The sequence below is a fragment of the Myxocyprinus asiaticus genome, chromosome 21 (assembly GCF_019703515.2).
Source record: "Myxocyprinus asiaticus isolate MX2 ecotype Aquarium Trade chromosome 21, UBuf_Myxa_2, whole genome shotgun sequence".
Lineage (NCBI taxonomy): Eukaryota > Metazoa > Chordata > Actinopteri > Cypriniformes > Catostomidae > Myxocyprinus > Myxocyprinus asiaticus.
In genome coordinates, this window is record NC_059364.1 from 42,848,950 (window position 1) to 42,872,629 (window position 23,680).

The 23,680-nt window shown below is 37.7% G+C and overlaps 2 protein-coding genes across 2 annotated transcripts in view; both read left to right on the plus strand.

Moving 5' to 3' along the window:
• Positions 1-16,439, plus strand: part of LOC127412307 (microcephalin-like) — a 75,009-nt gene extending 58,570 nt beyond the window's left edge. Inside the window, exons 14-15 of the mRNA XM_051648556.1 lie at positions 12,461-12,698; positions 13,315-16,439. Coding sequence (XP_051504516.1) covers positions 12,461-12,698; positions 13,315-13,367 — 291 coding nt within the window. The 3' untranslated portion in view covers positions 13,368-16,439. The remainder of the gene's footprint in view (positions 1-12,460; positions 12,699-13,314) is intronic.
• A 2,058-nt stretch (positions 16,440-18,497) lies between these two features.
• Positions 18,498-23,680, plus strand: part of LOC127412315 (1-acyl-sn-glycerol-3-phosphate acyltransferase epsilon-like) — a 32,959-nt gene continuing 27,776 nt past the window's right edge. Inside the window, exon 1 of the mRNA XM_051648563.1 lies at positions 18,498-19,294. Within this exon, the coding sequence (XP_051504523.1) occupies positions 19,076-19,294 (219 nt within the window). The 5' untranslated portion in view covers positions 18,498-19,075. The remainder of the gene's footprint in view (positions 19,295-23,680) is intronic.

A 23,680-nucleotide genomic window follows, 5' to 3' on the forward strand; every position in this document is an offset into this window, starting at 1 on the left:
TCACACACAACAGTCTCTAGAATTTACTCAGAATTGTCCCAAAAATATAAAAAAATAACCATGTTGCCCTTAACAATAAACATAATGGGCCTCATTCATGAAACACTAGCAGAACTCATTTTTGTGTAAATCGTTCGTAAAGCCGTTATGATGTAAATTCTCAGATTTATGAAAGTTTTCGTATTTTCAAAATGTTAGTTGGTGCAAATGAAATTTACACCTGCTCCTGACCACGTGTAAATCGTGCGTAAGACAGCCAAACGTGTTTTGTTCTTTCAGGAAAACTGTCATACTGCATTTTGATAGAAGTGAAATTAAATAAGTTATGAAAAAATTAACTAATAATTAAATGAGTGAAATTACCTAAAACAAATACCATAAATTAGTAAAGAAAAAAAAAAGTTTGTTTTCTTTTTAAACCACAGGCAATAATTATTTAGAAACGTTTCTTTACTGCTTGAATTTATTTTTTCAAAGTTTTTTTTCCTATCGTTTTTCCAGCAGAAGTGCTTGATTTTTCTCAAAAATGAATGCCCTCTAACGCAGTGGTTCTCACTCCAAGGCCCCCCACTGTCCAAGACGATATTTGAAGGCCCCCTCGCCCAAAATTAGACGTGTCTGATTCAAATTATAAATCATGGATAATTTTTGATTCTAGAAGTTTCAGAAAGAGTCTGTTTATAATTTGTAGGCATACAGTACATCTTAAATTTTTTTTAGCATTTTAATTAAGTAGGATTATTTTAATATTTCTAATTTTAAATCATCATGAGGCCACATTGGAAGTGTGCTAAGGCCCTCTAGTGGGTCCCGGCCCCCTGGTTGAGATCCACTGCTCTAACATGACTGGTTGGACAGATGTTTTTTTTTAATATGAGCTCTATAATTTAGGTTTCATAATTTAGGCATCAGTGAATCACATTCAGTTGATAACAAATGGTCAATGCTAATGCTGTTAAATCCATAAATAAACACATCACGGGCAAATTCATACACAATACAACGGGGAAAAAATAGAAAACGCCCGCACAATCGTATATAGCTTGCAAATCTGTAATATCTTACAGCATTTCGATTAAAGATCTTCCTCACGCATTCTGTTAATTTCTCTGAAGTTTCTTCCAGATGCAAGAGCTTATATCACTGTTACCATTTGGATTTACCTGAGAAGTTTTAAAAATGATGCTGGCGATGCGCTCAACAGAACCAGAGAAGGTTAATGGTGGTGGACATCCTCCTCCCAAAGTGAACAGAATTTTTTTTACACCGATGTAAAAAAAAAAAAAAAAAAAAAAAAAAGAATTATTGACTTCTTGAGATTCAACTGAGATTCATCCTCCGCCACCCGGATTGAGGCGAGTTACTACAGCACCACGAGGACCTAGAGCGCATTGTGAATTAGGAATTCCAAATTGGGAGGAAAAGGGGAGAAAAAATCACAAAAAAATGATTTTGTATGTACATAGCTGTTAACATCTAAAAAATTTGTTTTAGGGTTTCATGACCCTTTAAAGCAAAATATTTTCATACCGATTACTAATTTTGTTGTAATTAAAAATGTTGTTAAATTAGAAAAGAGCGCAAAAGCATTTTCACTAGTGATCTCAGACTTTTAGATCCCACTGTATATCTGGAACATTTTTGGGGAGAAAAGCTGAGAAGCAGCTTGTTTATAAAAGTATCTGGCTTTCATTCAGAGGACATTTGTAAAAGCCCTTCTCATGTCATTGCAATATGATTCTTGATCTCCATTAATGCAGCAGCTAAAAATATTTGTCTGAAGTTCTCATACAGTCTGATATGGTCATGCATTTCTTTTTGTGGTCATATTGCTGTTTTCTTGGAAATGAGTAGCAGCTGATTGTGTTGTGATTTTGTTTTGTCCTGTTGTTCATGGTTTCAGATGTTTCTCTTAAACCATTTTTTGTTTTGTTTTTGTTGTTGTTTGTTTTGTTTTTTGTGCATGTTACTTCCAGTTTGGCTATTAAAAATTAGTAGCTGCAATAGATTTGTGGCTTTTTTGGTGGGAAAATCATTTTGATGTCATCTCTTTACATCAGGTTGTAAAGTATGGCTTACAGATGTTGTTAAACTGATGACTGATATTTATTAAGTTAAGAAAAAGACATCTAAAAGACAACCAGATATAGACAAAAATTATTGTTACTAAATGTAATACATTGTTGTTGTTTTGTTTTGTTTTTTTTTTTGTTTTTTTGGGGGGGTGGGATTTTTCCCCCTTTTCACCCAATTTCCAATGTGCTTTTTTAAGTCCTCGTGGTCGCGTAGTGATTCGCCTCAATCTGGGTGGTGGAGGACGAATCCCAGCTGCCTCCGCGTCTGAGACCGTCAACCTGCACATCTTATCACGTGGCTTGTTGAGCGCATTGCCATGGAGACATAGCGCGCATGGAGGCTTCACACCACCCACCACGGCATCCACGCTCAACTCACCACGCGCCCCACCGAGAACACACCACATTATAGCGACCACGAGGAGGTTACCCCATGTGACTCTACCCTCCCTAGCAACCGGGCCAATTTGGTTGCATAAGAGACCTGGTTGGAGTCACTCAGCACGCCCTGGGATTCAAACTAGCGAACTCCAGGGGTAGAACTCCAGCGTCTTTTACCACTGAGCTACCCAGGCCCAAATGTAATACATTGTTTTTTATATGTTGTTTATTACAATGGAGCCCAAAATTCTGAGACCACGAGTGAAAATGCTTCTTTTGCATTTGTCTAATGTCATAAAAAAAAACAAAATCATTGCATTGTATTATTAGCATAACAATTTAAGTGAAAATATTAATTAAAATATGAATTAAAAAATTTACATGTAATAATTTCTTTGAATTTAGTTTGTCCCACTTTTTGCTTTGGTGACAGCATGATCAAAACCCGCTGATCCATTTGATTTGATGTTTGTTCCAAAGAGCATCTTCCCTCAGTCTGACCTTTTTTTAACATGGTCAGTGTCACAAATTTACTTACATCTGATTAGTAACCACAAGTTTTTATTGTTTTTAATTGTAAAATATCCTAAAACAGTTTATTTCCAGGTTTAAATTAGACTTTTGGAACCCACTGTTCACAATAACAAACATCCTACATTAGACTTATAATTAATTTATTTTTTTGAATCTTTTTTTTTTTTTCTTTTTTTTTTAGATCTGCTTTGACAATGGAAATATGCTTTCTAATGTTTTAAAAGTATTTGTTACATTTTAGGAATAACAGAAATATTATTAGGCGGCTACATCAGAGTGTTTCCTCATTGTAGATAATAGAGTATATTGGCCTGAAAAGCTGACATGGAGGAAGGGGAAGGCAGGTGTTGTGGAGGAAATAATTCCGCTCAGAGGATGTTTTGTCTATTAACCCCTTGGGTGTCTCCTCTGCTTAGATATCATGTGTCCTTGTCGTCACTTCCATTAACACCTGAGAGAGCATTGCTGCATGATGACCATCAAAGCTTCCATTCAGTGTCGAGTGCGTCACAGTTTTCAATGGAAATGCACCGGAGCAAACATGACAAAAAAAATGTTTATTTGACGTAACAAGGGTTATGTGAAGATTAGGGTGAAGTATTATGTATCTGTGTCAAAAAATATATAATTCTTCTGTTAATTTTGATCTGTTTTGTTCATTACTGTTGTTACAAAGACTTGGAGGTGCACAGATTGGTGGCCGACCACTAGGCCTGCCGGAATCTGCGCCCAGAAAGCTCTGCAGAATTCAAACATTCAACATTCACAAATTTATATATACACTCACCGGGCACTTAATTAGGAACACCTGTACACCTTCTTATTCATGCGATTATCTAATCAGCCAATTGTGTGGCAGTAGTGCAATGCATAAAATCATTCAGATATGGGTCAGGAGCTTCAGTTAATGTTCGGACTTTAATTTTTTATTCAACGATCACAGTCCCCTGGCATCCACTGTAACGCCTCTGACTCTCAACTTGTTCTAATACATTCAAAAGTGCCCGGCTCAAGAAGCATGCCGATACAGGTTTGAAGTCAGTGATGTCAAACGCCATTGGCTTTCGCATGTTTCGTGAGCGATTGCGACAAGCTCAAGTTTGGATGTATCTTTTGAATGAGATGTGATTGGTAGAGCTCCTAGCTAAGATTGGGATGTCACTGCCTTCTCGAGAGGGGGAAGATTTTTAGCTATTAAAATGTTCAGTTTCACTTTAAGTGCTTTTGTGTTTTTTTATATATATATATATATATATATATATATATATATATATATATATATATATATATATATTTTTTTTTTTTTTTTTTTTTTTTTTATTTATGTTATGGCCAGAAGACTGGGTCAGTTCATCTCTGAAACGGCAAGGCTTGTGGGGTGCTCCCGGTCAGCAGTGGTGAGTACCTACTGACAGTGGTCCGAGGAGGGACAAACCACAAACCGGCGACAGGGTGTTGGGCACCCAAGGCTATCCCATCTTGTCTGAACCGACAGAAGGTCTACTGAGGCACAAGTCACAGAAAATTTTAATGATGTTTTTGGGAGGAATGTCTCAAACACACAGTGCATCGCACACTGCTGCGTATGGGGCTGCATTGCTGCAGACTGGTCAGAGTGCCCATCATGACCTCTGTCCATTGTCGAAAGCACCTACAATGTGCATGCGAGCATCAGAACTTGACCTTGGAGTAGTGGAAGAAGTTCGCCTGGTCCAATGAGTCCCATTTTCTCTTACATCACATGGATGGCCGTGTATGTGTGCGCCGTTTACCTGAGGAAGTGATGGCACCAGCATGCATTGTGGCAAGACGACAAGCAGGTGGAGGGAGTGTGATGTTCTGCTGGAAAATCCTGGGTCCGGTCATTCATGTGGATGTCAATAAGAACACCTACCTAAACATAGTTTCAGACCAGGTACACCCCTTCATGGCAATGGTATTCCCTGATGGCAGTGGCCTCTTTCAGAAGGATAATGCGCCCTGCCACACTGCACACATTGTTCAGGAATGGTTTGAGGTGTTGCCCTGGCCTCCAAATTCCCCAGATCTCAATCCGATTGGACATCTGTGGGATGTGCTGGACCAACAAGTCCGATCCATGGCTGCTCCACCTCACAACTTACAGGACTTGAAGGATCTGCTGCTAATGTCTTGGTGCCAGATACCACAGGACTCCTTCAGGGGTCTGTTGAGTCCATGCCTCGGCGGGTCGGCATTGTTTTGGCACACGTGGAGGACCAACAGCATATTAGGCAGGTGGTCATAATGTTTTGGCTCATCAGTGTGTGTGTGTGTGTGTGTGTGTGTGTGTGTGTGTGTGTGTGTGTGTGTGTGTGTGTGTGTGTGTGTGTGAGAAATGATTGTGACTGTACTTCTATTGTTCTGTTCTTTTATTGATAATTGGTTAGGTTTAGGAATGGAGTTGGGTTAGGGGATCTTAAATATCGATATGATCACAAAATATAACTACCCTAATATATTTATAAGTCAAATAAAACATATTGCTGTTAAACGCGCGATAATATCCAAAGGTTGACAGTGATGTCTCCCTTATGAGGCTGCCCTGGTCTTACCTGCTGTTTGCATTGGGAAACAGATGTTAGAGTTTACATTAATACTGTGTCTGATGGGCCTTTTGACCACTCATATGCACAGCGGCACGACTGCATTTAACGCAAAGCTCAAATGCTCTTTTGATCGTTACATCTTTAAATCTGTATTGTTAAATCTTTATTTTAGTATCGACTTGGTACTGAAGAACCGGTTCTTTTGACATCCCTTGACATTGATATATTTGGAGACCAAATTCCAAATGATAGTCTTCTATTTACATACTGAATTATGGTCTTGGTCTAAAACCTAATAATTGGTGTAAAATGTAAGTTTATGTAACTTTAACACACTTTTATGCTGTCTTGCAAGCACTGCCATTAGGACGTCCAAATCTAGTTTGATTTCGCTTTTGGCTATCAATAAGAGTGTCATCAGATTTTCACTCCGATTTTAAATCCATTCCACAGAATCCTGCAGATTTTCCCTTATAAGCAAGGCAGAGAATGCAAAGGAAATTGCAGAGATTGCTTGTGGGGCTACTGATGACCACATTGGTGCTTGTTTAAGAGCTGCCGTCGCTCAGGTGCATGGGCTCTGAATCACCTCACAGCATTACATGTGTGGGAGGGCTCCTGTTTATGTTGGTCATTTTATGTCACAAGGAAGTTGCAGGAGGAAGGAAATTGCACAATGGCCTTCTTGTTCTTAAACAGCGTTTACAACGTGCAAAAGCTCAGTCCCTTGTATTCTGATGAGATGATTTGTCATTGCCAGGTTCAGTGGTCTGTTTTTTCCTTTTTATTAGAAAAGAGACCTGCTCACTTTGTGAAAAACACTTTTAATTAAAGCAGTAATAAGAAAACTGTTGAACATGTTTGGTGCATGAATTATTAAATCACAGAAAAACAACAACTGTTAAAACTGTCATAAAACAAGAAAATAAGCATTCCCAATCTTTTTTTCCCAGATGATTTTGACTATCTACTGCAAAAACAGTATTCGATATAATGTACTTGGTGCATTACCACTTTCATCAACCATTTTGAACTTGTCATAAATAAAAATAAAAAACACGGCGGCCTTGTCTCAAATGCCACCCTAAAGCCCTTGTGATCCTCTTCCGAGTCAACACTTTGATGTAATGCCGCATTGACTATCAGGTAATAGTTCCATTCTGTCATTATTTACTCATCCTAATGGCATTCCATACCCTTATGCTGTTTTTTCCGAGGAACACATACGAGAATTTATAAAGAATCTAAATTGCAAGTAGTCTTATGACTTATGTGCAATATTCCAAGTCTTCCCAAGCCATACCATAGTTTTGAGTGAGGTAGACTGAAATGTAATTCATTGTTCACTGTTCTTCCTCAGTTCTTCCTCTTCCTCTCAAATTAAATATGGCCCCTAAGGTGCAAATAGGATATGACTTGAAATTCATTGATTTCTCATGTGTCTCTTGACCAAATGTCACTGGCATCAAACTTAATGCAACATGTGCCATATTGGATTTTAGAGCTTCAGCAGAGGGCAGGATTTTCACAATTTTTCACAACTTAAATTTGGTGTGGGTAAGATTGTTTAAAATGATTTTTCTCACTTTGGGGTGAACTAGGGCTGCAAGGATCACAGTGACAACCGCCCCACCACAATTAAAGTTGGATCAACAATAAACCCCTGAATTATGGATTTATTGTTGATCAAACTCTAAAACGTTTGTCATTGAACACTGAATACAAATGAAACCTTTCACAAAATATCACAAAATAAACCATTCGACATGGGTAGATTTTTACCCATTATCCCGATTCTGCGTTGCATGTAAACGCTCCAGTGTTCTTACCGGCATATCCAATGTGCACATGTATTCTGAGTATGCCTGTTTACACGTTGATGCTTTGAAAAGCAGAGAATTACCCAATAATTTCAAATCTCATGTACATGCAGTTTTTTTTGTCAGATTTTTCTAATGATTTTTTTTTTTTTTTTTTTTTATCAGTCTATTGGTATGCATGTAAGTGTGCTCAGTAAATGCCAATGGCTAAAAATATTCCAGGATATCCAAATCTGTTAATTTAGCTAAACTAAAAAATTCAACACAACCCAGTATTAGTAAATTACAGTAAAACCATACAGAAGTTAAATGTTAAATAAAAAAATTAAAAAACATCACTTTGCAGTGACAACTTTGTCGATTAACTTGCTGGAAAATAAAGTCTGCAAAATGCGTAACTCGCATTGTAAAAAGGCTTTTACCATAACAATGGTAGGCCCTTAAAGGGATAGTTCACCCAAAAATTAACATTCTCTCATCATTTACTCACCATCATGCCATCCCAGATTTGTAATCCATATGACTCTAGTGGTAAAATACATGTCTTCAGAAGCGATATTATAGGTGTTGGTGGAAAAAAAAAATCAATACCAAGACCAAGTCCTTTTATTCTATAAATCTTCACTTTCTCTTTCACATTTTGAAAGTGAAAGTGGAGATTCAAAGTTTTGGTTACCATTCACCTGCATTGTTTGGACCTACAGAGCTGAGATATTCTTTTAAAAATCTTCATTTGTGTTCTGCATAAGAAAGAAAGACACACATCTGGGATGGCATGAGGGTGTGTAAATGATGAGAGAATTTTCATTTTTTTATTTTTTTATTTTATTTTTTCAGCTGTAAAATGTGAGAAAAAAATTAATTGGCTGTATAAGTTTGTCTGTAACAAGCGACATATTGTTGTTACATCACTTTTGTTATCGTGCATTCCTTTTCTGAACTTTTTACCTTTGCCTCTGTTAATGGAGCTTAAAATGTTAAGTCTCCAATGCTTCAACACTTTGCAATTCTCTTCTGACATTTTTTCAGCCGATTCTTCTGTTTTTAAACCAGTTGACACACTTGAAATCCTGCATCAGGCATATTTGTAAAACAGAGCAGATTGTCCCTTTCAGCCTTGCCACTGACCCAAGGCTGTCATGGAGCACGCTCCAGAGTTTCCCCCCAGAGCGCACTCAACAGTGATGTGAATGTGTGCCGTGCCAGCATTCTGCCTGTTAGCGTGCACTATTGAGAGAACTCAGACAGGGAGAATAGCCTGCACCGATTGGAGCCCAGGGAGCTCAAACGAGGTGCAGAAGATGCCATTGTGTAATCTTTGATGTATTACCCTGATCAACTGCAAACTGTGAGTGTCACAAGACCTTTGTTATGCACATATACCCAGCACAATGAAGTTCCCATCATTCATGTGCTGTGGAGTACTGCCTCTTGCGCTGTGCAAAATATTTTGAAGGTTAGCTCATTCCTTACACATATTTGATAGGGGTGTAAAACCTCATGAAAATTACGTGACTGTAGAATTAAGTGTTTCATTATACATATCGCTGCATGTCCACTGTGTGGTGCTAAAAGTGAGTAAAATTTTCTCCCAGAAAGATGTTTTTTTTTTTTTTTTACCCAATTTGGAATGCCCAATTCCCAATGCGCTTTTAAGTCCTCGTGGTCACTTAGTGATTCGCCTCAATCCGGGTGGTGGAGGACGAATCCCAGCTGCCTCCGCGTCTGGAACCGCCAACCCGCACATCTTATCATGTGGCTTGTTGAGCGCGTTGCCACGGAGATATAGCGCGTGTGGAGGCTTCACGCCATCCACCGCGGCATCCATGCTCAACTCACCACGTGCCCCACTGAGAACGAACTACATTATAGCGACCATGAGGAGGTTACCCCATGTGACTCTACCCTCCCTAGCAACCGGGCCAATTTGGTTGCTTAGGAGACCTGGCTGGGGTCACTCAGCACTCCCTGGGATTCGAACTAGTGAACTCCAGGGGTGGTAGCCAGCGTCTTTTACCACTGAGCTACCCAGGCCCCAGATGAGGTTTTAAGTACCCGGTCCTTTGCAACACATAGTGTAACACTCTATCAGCTCAGTTACTGTGCAATGTAATTTAAACATTCAAATGCATCGCCTAACATGTCATGTCACAAAAAGTGTTTAGATGTCATAAGATAGAATTGTGTGAGGAACAAGGAGAAAAGTGTTTATGAACTGATAATGTGTGAAAAAATTGTTGTAGCGCCTCTAGTGTTCATTTCACCAGGAAACTGCTATGATACGTACAAGTCACGTACCAATTATTTTGCAAAAATTTAGATAAACTATGTGATTCTAATAGACTTGGGGCCCTATTTTAAGAGTGCTAGCACTAAGCGCAGCGCAATGATTTAAGTCATAAGCTCAAAGTCAGTGGGCATGGCCATGAAGTTTTGGTATTTTCGTGCAAGCATGTGCTTAGTCAAGGCACAAGTGGGTTTGGTGAAATGGCCCACGCAAATAGGCTGAGTCAGTGCAATTTAATTTCTTCTCCGGTTATTCCATCATCTGCATCCTAATATATAGTCCATTCCCTCAAGCACCAGCAATATAAAGAAAGACTGCACATTTTGTGGTATCTGGCACCAAAACATTAGCAGCAGATCCTTCAAGTCCTGTGAGTTGCGAGGTGGAGCCGCCTTGCATCGGACTTATTGGTCCAGCACACCCCACAGATGCTCAATTGGATAGAGATCTGGGGAATTTGGAGGCCAGAGCATCACCATGGACTCTTCATCAGTGTGGCAGAGCGCATTATCCTGCTGAAAGAGGCCACTGCCATCAGGGATTACCATTGCCATGAAGGGGTGTACCTGGTCTACAACGATGTTTAGGTAGGTGGCACGTGTCGAATTGACGTCCACATGAATGGCCAGACCCAGGGTTTCCCAGCAGAACATTGCCCAGAGCATCACACTCCCTCAGCCGGCTTGTCGTTTTCCCACAGTGCATCCTGGTGCCATCACTTCCCCAGGTAAACGGCGCACACGTACACGGCTGTCCACATGATGTAAAAGAAAACTGTACTCATCGGACCAGGCGACCTTCTTCCACTGCTCCAAGGCCCAGTTCCGACGCTCATGTGTCCATTGTAGGCACTTTCAACGGTGTACAGGGGTCATCATGGGCACACTGACCAGTCTGCAGCTACGCAGCCCCATATGCAGCAGGGTGCAATGCACTGTCTGTTGTGACACATTCCTCCAGTAACCATCATTCAAATTTTATGTGATTTGTGCCACAGTAGACCTTCTGTCGGTTTGGACCAGACGGGATAGCCTTCGTTGCCCTCGCGCATCAATGAGCCTTGGGTGCCCAACACCCTGTCATCGGTTTTTAGTTTGTCCCTCCTCAGACCACTGTCAATATGTACTCACCACTGCTGACCGGGAGCACCCCACAAGCCTTGCCGTTTCAGAGATGCTCTGACCCAGTCGTCTGGCCATAACAATTGGGCCCTTGTAAAAGTCGCTCAGGTCTTTACTCCTGCCCATTTCTCCTGCATTCAACACGATGACTACGAGAACTGATTTTTCGCTTACCATATAATATACCCAGACCTTGACATGTGCCCTTGTTAGGAGATGATCAACGTTATTCGCTTCACCTGTGAGTGGTCAAAATGTTTTGGCTCATCAGTGTATATTAGATCATAAATACAATTGTAAATCTAAACACTGATAATAATTGAAAAATAAGCCATTACCTTTAGATACTTTAACACAATCTCTTAATTATACTTTTTTCCTTAAAATGGCTATGACAATGATTGATAGGGACTTATTTTAATGTTCTACTACATTTTAAGAGTGTGGACATGAACTTTATTTCCACCTGCTGGTGAAATCTCCAAACTGCTAATGCAGGAACTGAATTTGAGATAAGACATTAACATAAAGTTTGCAAGCCTACACCCACAGTAGTGCAAACACTCCCACCCATGCCCACTTGCGCTTTGTGCACTCATTAAATAGAGCCCCAGGTAAGTAAAAGTTACTGAATTTGCTAAAAATGTTTAAGTAAAATTTTCTCACTTATCAATCAGTCATAAAGTAGATTTTACTTTTACCATTAAGATTTACTTTTAAGTAAATTACTAAATTAAGTAAATCTTAGTCAGTTTTCCGAAGTGTAGACAGGGTCAAAATGCAAATGGTTCCCAAGTTCATGGTACATCTCGAAATAGCAGGGAATTTAACAATTGTGATTTCTAGGCCTGGAAAATCATGGAATTTGATAAAAAAATAATGTTTCTAGTTATGATCTGCTCTAAAATATTTTGAATAGAAATTACACTTTGTGAGTGCAGTCTGTAGAAAGTGGTTTTTAAAAAATACTTAACATTTTTAAATCCAATAATTACAAACACCTGAAAAAGTCATGGAACATCATGGAAGAGTCATGGAAATTACCGTCTTTACCTATTTTCAGCATTGTATGGATCCCTGATACAGATACTTTTGATGCGAACATGTTCAATTGTCCTTCCAGTTTACATTTGTGTCTTCAAAATATTCTTTTTAATAATTATGAATATTACCAAATAAATCTAATCAAACTGAACCAGATTTCATGATTTTTGGCATGATTTGTTGTCAGAGCAAATATCTACTACCTCATGTTTATTTTAGAAATATAATATTAGAAATATTTATACATTTATTTCTATTAGTTTGAAACTATTTTGAGTTTATGCAATAGCAACAGCTTTTCTACCTTATTTAGAATATCATGTAGAAATGATCTTGTTATGATCATTTTTAGTCATTTTTTTATAAAATACCTAGGTTGCATCTTTAAAGCTTCAATGATCTGTGGTCACTGCTATTTGTAACCTTTGAAATATTGCAGTTGTATATATTTTGATGTAGATTTGTGGGCTTCATTAATCATTTGTAAATGATCATAAATATAAGCATGATTTTCTGATTTGGTTAATTAAATTTTATTAGGTCTTTTGACATGAAGTATTTCATTGCTTTCCCTCTTTTTCCCGTGTTTAGGGACTTTATGGACTCATCCAATATTTTTCTCTTCTCACAGATATGCCGTCTGCAGCAGCATCTGTCCGCTGGGGAGCATCAGCAGGACCTGTTCCAGGATCAGCCGCTCATGTTTGTGTCCCCACACTCCCAGCCCCCCTGCAGCAGCCTGACTGAACTCATTCAGCTGTGTGGAGGAACCGTGTGCCGCAGTGTGCGACAGGCAGGGATCTGTATCGGAGAGTATAAGGGCAAGAAACCAGATGGGAGCCGCAGTCTGTCTGAACAGTGGGTTTTAGGTAAGATAACAGGCTGATGATGAGCAAGAAGACATTCATTATTGCACCACTAACAAAATCTGCAGAGAACCATTTCTTGGAAGTTTTTCACCGTTTTTGTGCACTGGCTGTATTCGGAATAGAATACTAGCCTACTTTGCAGTATATACTGAATACTCCGTATGAGCTATGCAAAAAAAAAACATGCTTGTTTAATTCAACGGGTCTCCAGTTACCATGAAATAAATAAAAACACTTATTTTGCTTCTTTTTTTTTTTTTTTTTTTTTATATAATTTTGTGTAAAAATGTCTGATCAAATTAATAATCAAGAAGGAAAAAATGGCTATTATTACTTTTAAGTTAATTCATCACAATGGGAATGGAAGGTCAAGTGCATTACAGTGTGGGATATACTTGTACTCAACACTAGTACTAGTATGCTGTACATTATACTGCACATTTTTGCTAAAATAATAGATGATACAGAAAACCATGCACTCAGAAAATGTGCATACTTCACACAATAGATACTAATACTGCAGAGATAGTATGAGTAGTATACTATTTTGAACATAGCCACTGTGAATTGTTTTAGTGTGCTCTGTTGTACATAACTGATCCTTTTTTCTTTGCAGATTCTGTCACACATCTCACACTAGTCCCATATGAAAATTATATTTTGGAATGAAGATCCTTGGAATGTGCCACTCGTTTATTTGCAAGAACTGGCTGTGATTTTGTTTTTAATTACTGTCAAATATTTGGATTGTATTATGTATTTGGCAGTTTAAAAGTAGTGTAGTTTTTGTAATTGTCACGTTGTTTTTATGAGCTGTCTTTTATGTTCTTGTGCTTGTTTGTAACAGGTCATTTAATAAAACTGGCTATACGAACTGTGAAACGTACTTTAAGTAAACTGCATTATGCTATTGGATTGTAAACTGTGAAAAGCATGATACGGTCATTTTTATAGACATTAGATCTCAACAAAGAGATTGTGACGTTACCATGATTTCAGAACTGTTAATGAGGCATCACTGACAATAAAAATCTGATTAACTTGACTGTGAAAAATCCCACTTTGATAAACAACGATTTTACATGTATGCAACATACTCATGGTCACCTTCACATTCCACTGGAGTGAAATGAGCCAATGCATCGTTCTTTTAATGATTCGTTTGAACCAATTCGAAAGTTTTTGTCAATCAGTGCACTATAAGGGAGGACACTGGGCATTATTAGACATTATAACTATTAGAATTCTTCTGAAAGTCTCCATTTGTGTTCTGCAGAAGAAAGTAAGTCATACACATCTGAGATGGCATGAGGGTGAGTAAATGATGAGAACATTTTCATTTTTGGGTGAACTATTCCTTTAAGGCTAATTCACACTGCCCAACAAACTGGTCATTGTGTTCACCCTGATGGCCCGGTTTGATCGCCAGTTGCAAAGAAATATGTTCTTTAATTGTAATCTTGACCAACTGTTTTGGAGATTTCGGTCTTTCCCCATTCAAGTAGATAGGAGCTGCACTTGGATGCCACTTGTTTACATAGAAAAATAGCTGCCCGAAAGCGTTCTAAAGATGGCGCGAGTGGACTGACTTGCTAAAAAGACTTTGATCCAACTGGTAAATTTACAAAGTTAGAGTTTGTTGGGGCAGTGTGAATTTGCCTTTAGACCCAATGGACCTTTTTCACATATTCCAGGTTAATATATTACAAAGTAAAAGATAATAAATTTACACTAAATAATTCAAAAATTGCAAATATAAAAAATGTTTGCTAGATTTATGCCGTTTTAAATAAGGCGGAAATGCATCATCACAGTTTGTGAAAAGGGTCCATTGACCCGCAGCTGCTGATGGTGGATTTGAACTTTTCACAAAGAAATCACACAAACTCCAACTGCAAACGTCTGTTTTTAATTTCCAAAATGCAACAACACACAAACAATTATAATTTTTCATGTATTTATTGAACACATCCCATTAAACATTCACAGTGCTGTGGAAAAATTAAGTGAACCCTTGGATTTAATAACTGGTTGAACCTCCTTTGGCAGCATTAACCTCAACCAAGCGTTTCCGGTAGCTGCGGATTAGACCTGCACAACGTTCAGAAGGAATTTTGGACCATTCTTCCTTACAGAACTCCTTCAGCTCAGTAATATTCTTAGGATGTCTAGTGCGAACGGCTCTCTTGAGGTGATTTCACAGCATCTGTAGCTCTGACTGGGGCACTCCAAAAGGTGGATTTTCTTTTTTTTTAAGCCATTCTGTAGTGGAATTACTTTGATGTTTAGGGTCGTTCACTTGCTGCATCACCCAACTTCTACTGAGCTTCAACTGGTGCACAGCCACCCTGACATTATCTTGTAGGATCTATTGATAAACTTGGGAATTCATTTTTCCCTCAATGATGGCATGCAGTCCAGGCCCCAAAGCAACTCCAATTCATGATAACTCCACCGTACTTCACCATTGGGATGATGTTTTCATTTTGCATGTGGCACACTTTTTACGCCATACGTGCTGAGTGTTCTTCCCAAACAGTTCAACCTTAGTTTCATCAGTCCACAAACATTTTTCCCAGTAGCTTTGTGGAGTGTCATGGTGGTCTTTGGCAAACTTCAGACATGCAGCAATGTTTTTGTTGGAAAGCAGCATGCCAATTTAACGTTTTCTGTATAGTAGACTCATGAACAGAGATGTTAACCAGTTCCAATGATTCCTTCAAGTCTTTATCTGTTATTCTAGGGTACTTTTTGACCTCAATGAGCATCCTGCGGTATGCCCTTTGAGTCATCTTGGCTGGAAAGCCATTTCTAGAGAGAGTAGCCACAGTACTAAATTGTCTCCATTTATAGACATTTTGTCTAACTGGGGACAGATGAATATCTAAGCTCTTCGAGATAACTTTGTAACCATTTCCAGCATTATGCAAAGCAACAGTTCTTGATCACAGGTCTTCTGAGATCTCTTTTTTTCAAGGCATGGTCCACATCAGCAGATGCTTCTTGTGAATAGCAAAATGTTCAAGTGATTTTTGTAAGTCAAGTAGCTCTAACCCACACCTCCAGTCTCGTTTCATTTATTGGATGCCAGATTTGCCAACTCCTGACTCTAATTAGCTTTTCTTGACATCATTAGCCTAGGGGACCACATACTTTTTCCAACCTACATTGTGAATGTTTGAATTATGTATTCAATATGTACAAAAACAATACAATAATTTGTGTGTTACTAGTTAAAACAGATTGTGTTTGTTCATTATTGTAACTGAAATGATAAAACTTTTTACTCTTGCCACTGTACAGATAATGTCATACTGCTAAAAGAATGTCTTTGCATTTATTTTGAATGCAGAAAGTAACATTGTTAAATTGAAAATGCCTGTTATAAATTTTGAACAATGAATATGATATTGAAGTCCATATGCTCAGAAATGGCCAGCCCAGCTAATATTAGCTACCCCACAATGTGCATTTTAGGGCCATATTCTGATCAGATAATGCTGAATGATACAAATCAGGACGCGACCATGGATGGATACAGTGTTTTGCGGGATGCATCCTTCTGTTTCCCCTTTCGTAAGTTCGGTGTCACTAAAGAGAGAGATGCTGTCTTAAATCGTGTCATACATCTCTTATTTACATCTATTACGTCTTTTCCAGTGCTGCAATAGTTTGTTGTTTATTAAAATACTTTGTTTTCTATCTATCTATCATTTCTGTATTACCTAAATGGCACAGTGTCACTACAAAAAATACAATAAAATTGCATCCAGTATTTGGCTTTTGTTTTGTTTTTTTGGTCACAGACAGTGTTGGGTAAGTTACTTCAAAATAGTAATCCACTACAAATTACTAATTGTTTCTCTAAAATGTTAATCAGATTACTTAACTAATAATTTAATTGAAAAAGTAATCACATATTACTTTACTTTTAAGTTACTTTCTAAAACACTTTTCCGCTCAACAAATTCAAAATAATGTATTTATTTCTTCCTTGTTCATTGTTACACACAAGTCATACACTCAGCACCTCATTTACGGGGCCATAATTCATGTATTCTACATAAATAATATATTAGAAATAAGCATTACCCTATAATGTACTTAATGGTAATTAATTGAATTAAAAGTAACGGTAATCTGATTACAAGAATTTAAAATGTAATGCATTACACTACTTTTTTTGTACTAAAAATTAAATTATATTAACTAATTACTTTGTAAAATACATTCAAACTGACTACACAAAGCAATTTCACTGAGGACAATTTTGTTGAGAGAATGCAAAAATGCCTTGATTTTTTAACTTTACTCAACAATTCCTTTTGTACAGTGTGGGTAGTATTGTACATTTCCATTTAACCAATTAATCACAAAAGTCTAAGAGAAATAATTGTCATCATTTAATATCATATAATTTGTTCCCATCTGTGTTCAGATTGTAGGTTCTTAATATTATGTTACTAATATTCCCCATCCAATATATTTCCTTCCACTCCATGTATCCGTGGGGGCTATCAATTCTAATGTGTTACATTTATTTTAGTAAAAGAGGTAGTACCAAGAAAAGGGTGTGCTACCTTAAGGTAAATCATTTTGAAATAACCTACATAGTTTCTTTACTGTAAATCATAGGTATCACTTTATAATAACTTAAATGAACATAAACATTATTATATTATATAATATTTAAAAGATTTAATCTGCAGCGCTGCTCATATCCACCACTGAAATCTGCTGCTCAAAAGAACCCGTGACAACTGAACAAATCTTTAAATGTAAAATCACATGATATTTTACTTAATTTACAAAACCCAAATTTTTCTGAAAAACAAAATTACAAAATTCATCTTTTAATTATTTTTTTAGCAATACTCTGTAACACTGATCTTAAGATGTATTTTGAAACCCTTTCAAACATGAGAACACAAAACCAGAAACGTATGAAAACAATACAAATTCTAAAGCTTTTCAAATTCATGTAACTGCTCAAACATTCATTTTTATTTATGTGTTTTGTATTATTATTGTTGCTATTTTTGTTCTTTATTGTATTTGACTCTCTCTGAACTCTCTGAAACGATGTAATTGAGTATTTTATGCTCTGGATTTGACCATGTTATTAACCTAAGTACAATAATAAAAAATAAAAAAATAAAAAAAAACCGTGTGACGTCAGAATTTGTAGGCGAACCCGGAAGTCTAATTCACCATGGGTTTCCTCAGTATTTTCCTCTGAGTTTTGATAATGGCAGTTTTTGAACGTGTGTGGGAAAAAAATGTCTGTGGAAACATTACTTGACGATACATTGACGTTTTGCTCTAAAACATAAATTACACACAGTCATACCTCAAACGTGAATTTTGAAGCCGCCGTGTTTTTTTTTTTTTTATTATTATTTTTTTATTTTTTATTATGTAATACAAAATTCCCGTTTGAGGAATGCCTGTGTGTAATCCAGAGGAAACCCATGATTAATTAGAGTTCCAGGTTCGCCTACAAATTCTGACGTTTTTTTTTTTTTTATTATTATTATTTTTTTATTAATGTACTTAGGTTAATACCATGGTCAAATACAGAGTATACAATAATCAATTTTCAATTTTTTAACAGTTCAGAGAGAGTGAAATACAAAGAACAAAAATAACAACAATAATACGTTTTTTGTAGGTTTTTGGACTACACATGGCTACAAGCACGGGGAGGCGTCGTCCTCGCCTTGGCAACCGTCACGTTCCCGGAAGTCGAGCTTCAGCCAGTCAGCATTCAGAATACAAGCACGTGGCTGCTGACCATTCTGCAATATGGCGGCAGAGAAAGGCGTGTGTGACTTTGCGAGTGAGCAATGTGGCCGGCTGTGTGTGTAAGAAACCGTGATTGTTTATGTTTATTTAGATAATTCACTTACGAGTAGTAAAACCGAACTCTATATTTAGATCAGCTTGAGGTTTGTGTCACGGAAATGTTCCCTGGAAGGTTTAGGAAGTAAAGCAGTACCATCTTGTCCTTTTTAGGCTACTGCAAAGAAAAGTGAAGAGTGCGCATGACCCGACAGCACTGTTTACTTCGCATTTAATTTGAGGGTATAAATGAATAGTCTCTTATTAGACTGATCATACTTTAGGAAGTGTTCTGCTGCATTGACTGGGAAGTCATGGTCAAAGCTGCAGGAAATTTCCGGAAGAAGAGCAACGCGGAATCAACTTTTTTGTCTTCCTCTTCGAGATCTTTTGCGTGGTTATTAGTTGAATCGAGACTGAATTCAGCATCAAGATCAATGCATGTCAGGCGGGGTCAGTGAGGACACCGGGTTAGTTTGAGTTTTTAGCTTCGCAGGGGTCAGATTCACTGGGGTCGTTTGAGTTTTCCAGTCAGAATGCTGCTGTCTCTGGTCGTGCACTCATACTCGTTGCGGTACTGGCTTCCAGCGGCGGTCATGCTGGGCACCGCACCGGCTTACCTGCTGTGCTGGAGCGCCTGCCGCCTGCTCACCGGTCTGCTGCCGGCCAGACTCTTTCACACTGTGGATGACCGTGTGTACTCCGTGTATCAGAGCATGGTCCTGTTCTTCTTCGAGAATTACACGGGCGTGGAGGTCAGTATGTATTTAAACACGATTTGCCTTCATTTATTTTATTCAGTTCTTACTAGTAAATGTAACTTTACACATTGTTTTTATTGGATAGAACATTCAGAATTAAAGCATGACCAAATTCATATTTAGGTAATACTGAGTCATTCATAAGAAAATGTATGGAAATATATAAATTTCTTATTGTTGAGACTTTTGACACAACATTACTATTTTACCCGCAGGCATGGGCGTAGAATACGCGGGGAATGCGGGGAACGTGTCCCCCTCACTTTCAATAAAACCCAAGTTCGTCCCGCACTTTTTCACAGGGCAAATGTGTTTATGCTGTGTCTTTCTTACAGCAAATGTCTAAATGTGTAAATGCAAAAGTTAAAATTCACTGGTCATTCACGTAATTAATTCAATACAATTTTGAATCGATATATCTTATATGTTTATGTTCGTCTTGCGCTAACATTCTGTCCCCCTCACTTTTGAAATGATTGCTACACCCTTGCCTGCAGGTAGTTTTGACAGTAGCAACATTTCCACGTAGAAATTAATCTGTCATGATAAATGCACCACTTCGTTTTGTACTGTCTTTATCCAAAATCATCTTACATCTACTTTATATACTAGATTAAAATATGCATTACACAAAGAACAACAGATGAGCCAACCCATCGTTCTTTTGAACCAGGTCTTTTAATGATTTGTTTGAACTGATTTGCAAAGTGTTGGTAAATTAGTCCAACATTGGAAGTAAAACTGAGGTGTGTGACATGTTAACCATAAATATAACTGCATTTTTACAGCCTGTTATACCATGGGTCTTTTGAATACTTGATTCTGATTGGTTGACGGACGCTAAAGTGTGCAATTATTTTTCAGTAAACACACGGCTATGAAGTAGTTTCAGTGCTTGACCGAATAACGGTTCCATATCACTTTGCCAAATTATTTCAGTTATTTTAAAGAGCCCTACAGGCTACCACAGTGAAATAACCAATTATTGTAGTTATGTACATCGGATAAAAATGACACTGACTGTAATATCCTCAATTTATTTCAATTTCAGTTGAAAAGCAGCCTTGCACTCCTCTCTCTTCTGCTCTCGTCTCAACCACACTCGCACACGCAGACACATACGCACGGGTGCACACACACACACAGAGGCTTCGCGTCATGACCGCATTACCACCTCAGGGTGTGAATTATTTTTCAATAATTCAAAGGTCCGTCATTTATTCCTTCCTTAATCGAAATCATAATGATGATGCAGCACAGTGGCTGGTTAGTTAGGCCTATGTGATGACTCAAAAGAATCAGCGAATCGTTTTAATAGAAACAAACTCATTTGTTAAAAAATGATTGTAATATACCAATGTTATTCCATTGACCGGTTCTTAAAATTTCGAGACATTACATACATGTTATATAGATTCAAATGTGTATTACACAAAGATAAACCTAAAAATATAAACATGTATCTTTTAAAAAAAACAAATGCTACTATGGCCTGACGAAAGGAAAAGGTTCATTTGAAAAAGGAAAATGTGAAAATGCCTTTCTTATAAGTTTCACAGCTGTGTCCTTATTACTTGTCAAACATTTATGAAACATTTATAAAAAAGTAAGTTCAGTAAGGTCACACATGCTAACTTCATGTCAAAACAATGATCTGTCGACTCCATCACCCAAATGTGAAGAAACTGATTGTGATTTTTAAGAAAATGTTATGTAGAATGCAAAAATGCTTTCCATTTTAAACTAAAGTGCATCATTTTAAAATCAAAATCTTTTTAGCCACTTAATATTCTGAAATCTAAAACGAGAAAAGAAACGCTTTTACAGCTACTAATGCTAATACTGCAGTACTCAAGCTTCAAAATAGCAGAGGTACCGCAGTGTTTTTCATCAATTACAGTTGTATGAACGGCGGTAATGGAATGTATACGTTCCTAGTGCCGCAACAGGGGCTGTTCACATAGGACAGACCGAAAACGCTGGGACTTCAAGACAAGCTTTTCGATATTGAACTCCTTTCAACTAGTGGTCGACCCATGTATTGCCAAGGCCGATGAATCGGCTGTTATTCTGAACTTTTTTAAATTATCGGCATCGGCAAATTTAAGCCGCGATGGCGCCTTGCTTGCATGCGAAAGAGCCGTCGGAGCATGTAAATGACCAATCACAGTTTGCTCGGCAACAGACAGAAGGGCCATTCAGACTGACTGCGTTCTTGTGTGGAAAATGCTAGCCGCAAAGCATATAACAGGATGTGTTTGTCTCTAGATGCACTTTGAAAAGTTGACGTTCTTGGTACCTTATACGCGGCGCTCCCGTGCGAGACACTGAAAAAACAGCTGGACTCGGTGCACCGTTCAAAGACGTTTGGCGCAAGTTTACATGGAAAAACAGTGGGAAACGAGTGCAGATGGACACAAAAAACAGTGTGCTGCAGGACACTGATAAGTGAGCAAGACATAACGACCAAATACCTCCACCCAAGTCATCGTCAGTGCTTGGCACAAATGTAAAAGCACATTTGTGCATTTTTATTTTAAATTCGACAAATATTCGAATATCCAATTTTAGTTTGACTGATTTGGTAGCTAGCAACACCAGAAAAAAGAAATGGCTGCTGCATTTTATACACATTTGATATGCAAAATTATTTTGTCTAATTTTCTATCGGCTGGAGGTGACAATTTCCTATCATGTATTTTCAATTCATTCTTAATTGAAGTGAATCCTAGATTTATCAATTGCTATAATGAATATTTTATATTCTTTTTTTGGTGTTGTACACACATGGTGTTGACACAAAGTTACAGTGAGGAAAACTTAATTTAAGAAGCAAGAGACTGCACCCAACTGTAATACCTCTGAACCTGTACAACAGATTAAGGCTGTTCTGGCCCATCTCTTGACTTTGCTGTTTAGATGTACAGTGACTAATGAATTGTCAGGCGTAATGTAATAATGTTTGTTAATTTCATTAACAACAATAATTATAAAGTGTTGCCCATGTCTTATTGATCTCAGGTAGACTGTTACTGCAGCTACTAGTGTTTTTCAAATTGAACTGCTGATGTTGCCTTGGTTTTCTCATGTCTCAGCTGGTCAGAAAAGCTCTGAACTGTCACATGTCAGGTCCTCATTTCCTTTGCTAATGGCTGTCATTCAACCAACAGCCAAAGCAAGGGTTTTAGAGTTACCATGCAACACTATGGCAATTACATTGACCAAAAACTATTGTGAATCTCACAAAAACACAGTCCCATCTCATTTCACTGCCATCTTTTGATCCGAAAGTGTTCTTGACAGGTTTTATCCTATATTCCTTATGATAAACCAGAATCAGAATGAGCTTTTTTGCCAAGTATGCTTACACAAGGAATTATTTTGATGACTAACAATTATTAGAATGATTATTGCAACGATTAATCATTACCCACTATTCAGCTTGTATAGCTCCTAAAGCAAATGTGCATAAGCAGTTTTAGATATTTATATTGGAAAACGAATCAAAAACCTTTTTTTCTGCATTGCATAACGGGCTAAGACTACACTCTCTCACCGTTTTGTTAACTTCGATGCATCTTTAACTCACAAAAAAACAAACTCTTCTTAATAGATCTGCATTTCGCCAATTTTCTTTACAATAAGATCCACACCGTGACATACAGTATATTATGATTCACTACGCCATCATGTTAAAATCTAGCTGCAGCAAGCGGGCGCGAGGGACAAGAAGTTTGAAACATTCTCTCGCTGTTTTTCACGCAACTCATAAAACTCTGACCTCACAGAGAAGTGCCAGTTTTGGAGTTTGTGCTTATTTACACAACTGCTTCCTTGTTATTTGAACTTCAATAAAAGATGCATTTAAGATGACGCCGGGGTGTTTCCTTTTAGGCGCTCTGGCTGGTACGTTTTCACGTCAGGACGACACTGCTTCTGTATTTACTTATTTTGTATTTTTGTACTATAATTCCCTCTTACTTTGCAATCGACATCACTTTTAATGCTGTTTGGAGTGTGTCTGCACTGTTAGCTGCATTTTCTTCCTCCATTCAGACATGAGTGGCAGTGCTGCTCTCGCATGTCATAAGTGTTTCAAATTATCTCATGATGCGTTAAATGAGATCAAATTCGAAACTAACATTTTTGTCAATTTTTTTTATTGCTGACGTTGTACATAACGTCGACTAATCGTTTCAGCCCTATATAACAGATAAAAAAAGAGAAATATACAATAGAGCTGTAACGTTGTTCGAATATTCTATATACAGATATACAGTTATGTGCAGGTGACGTAATGTATTGAAGAAGAGGTAGGATATGTTAAAGAATATAAATGAAATATGGATATAAGTAGGAATGGATGGATTGAATGTTGCA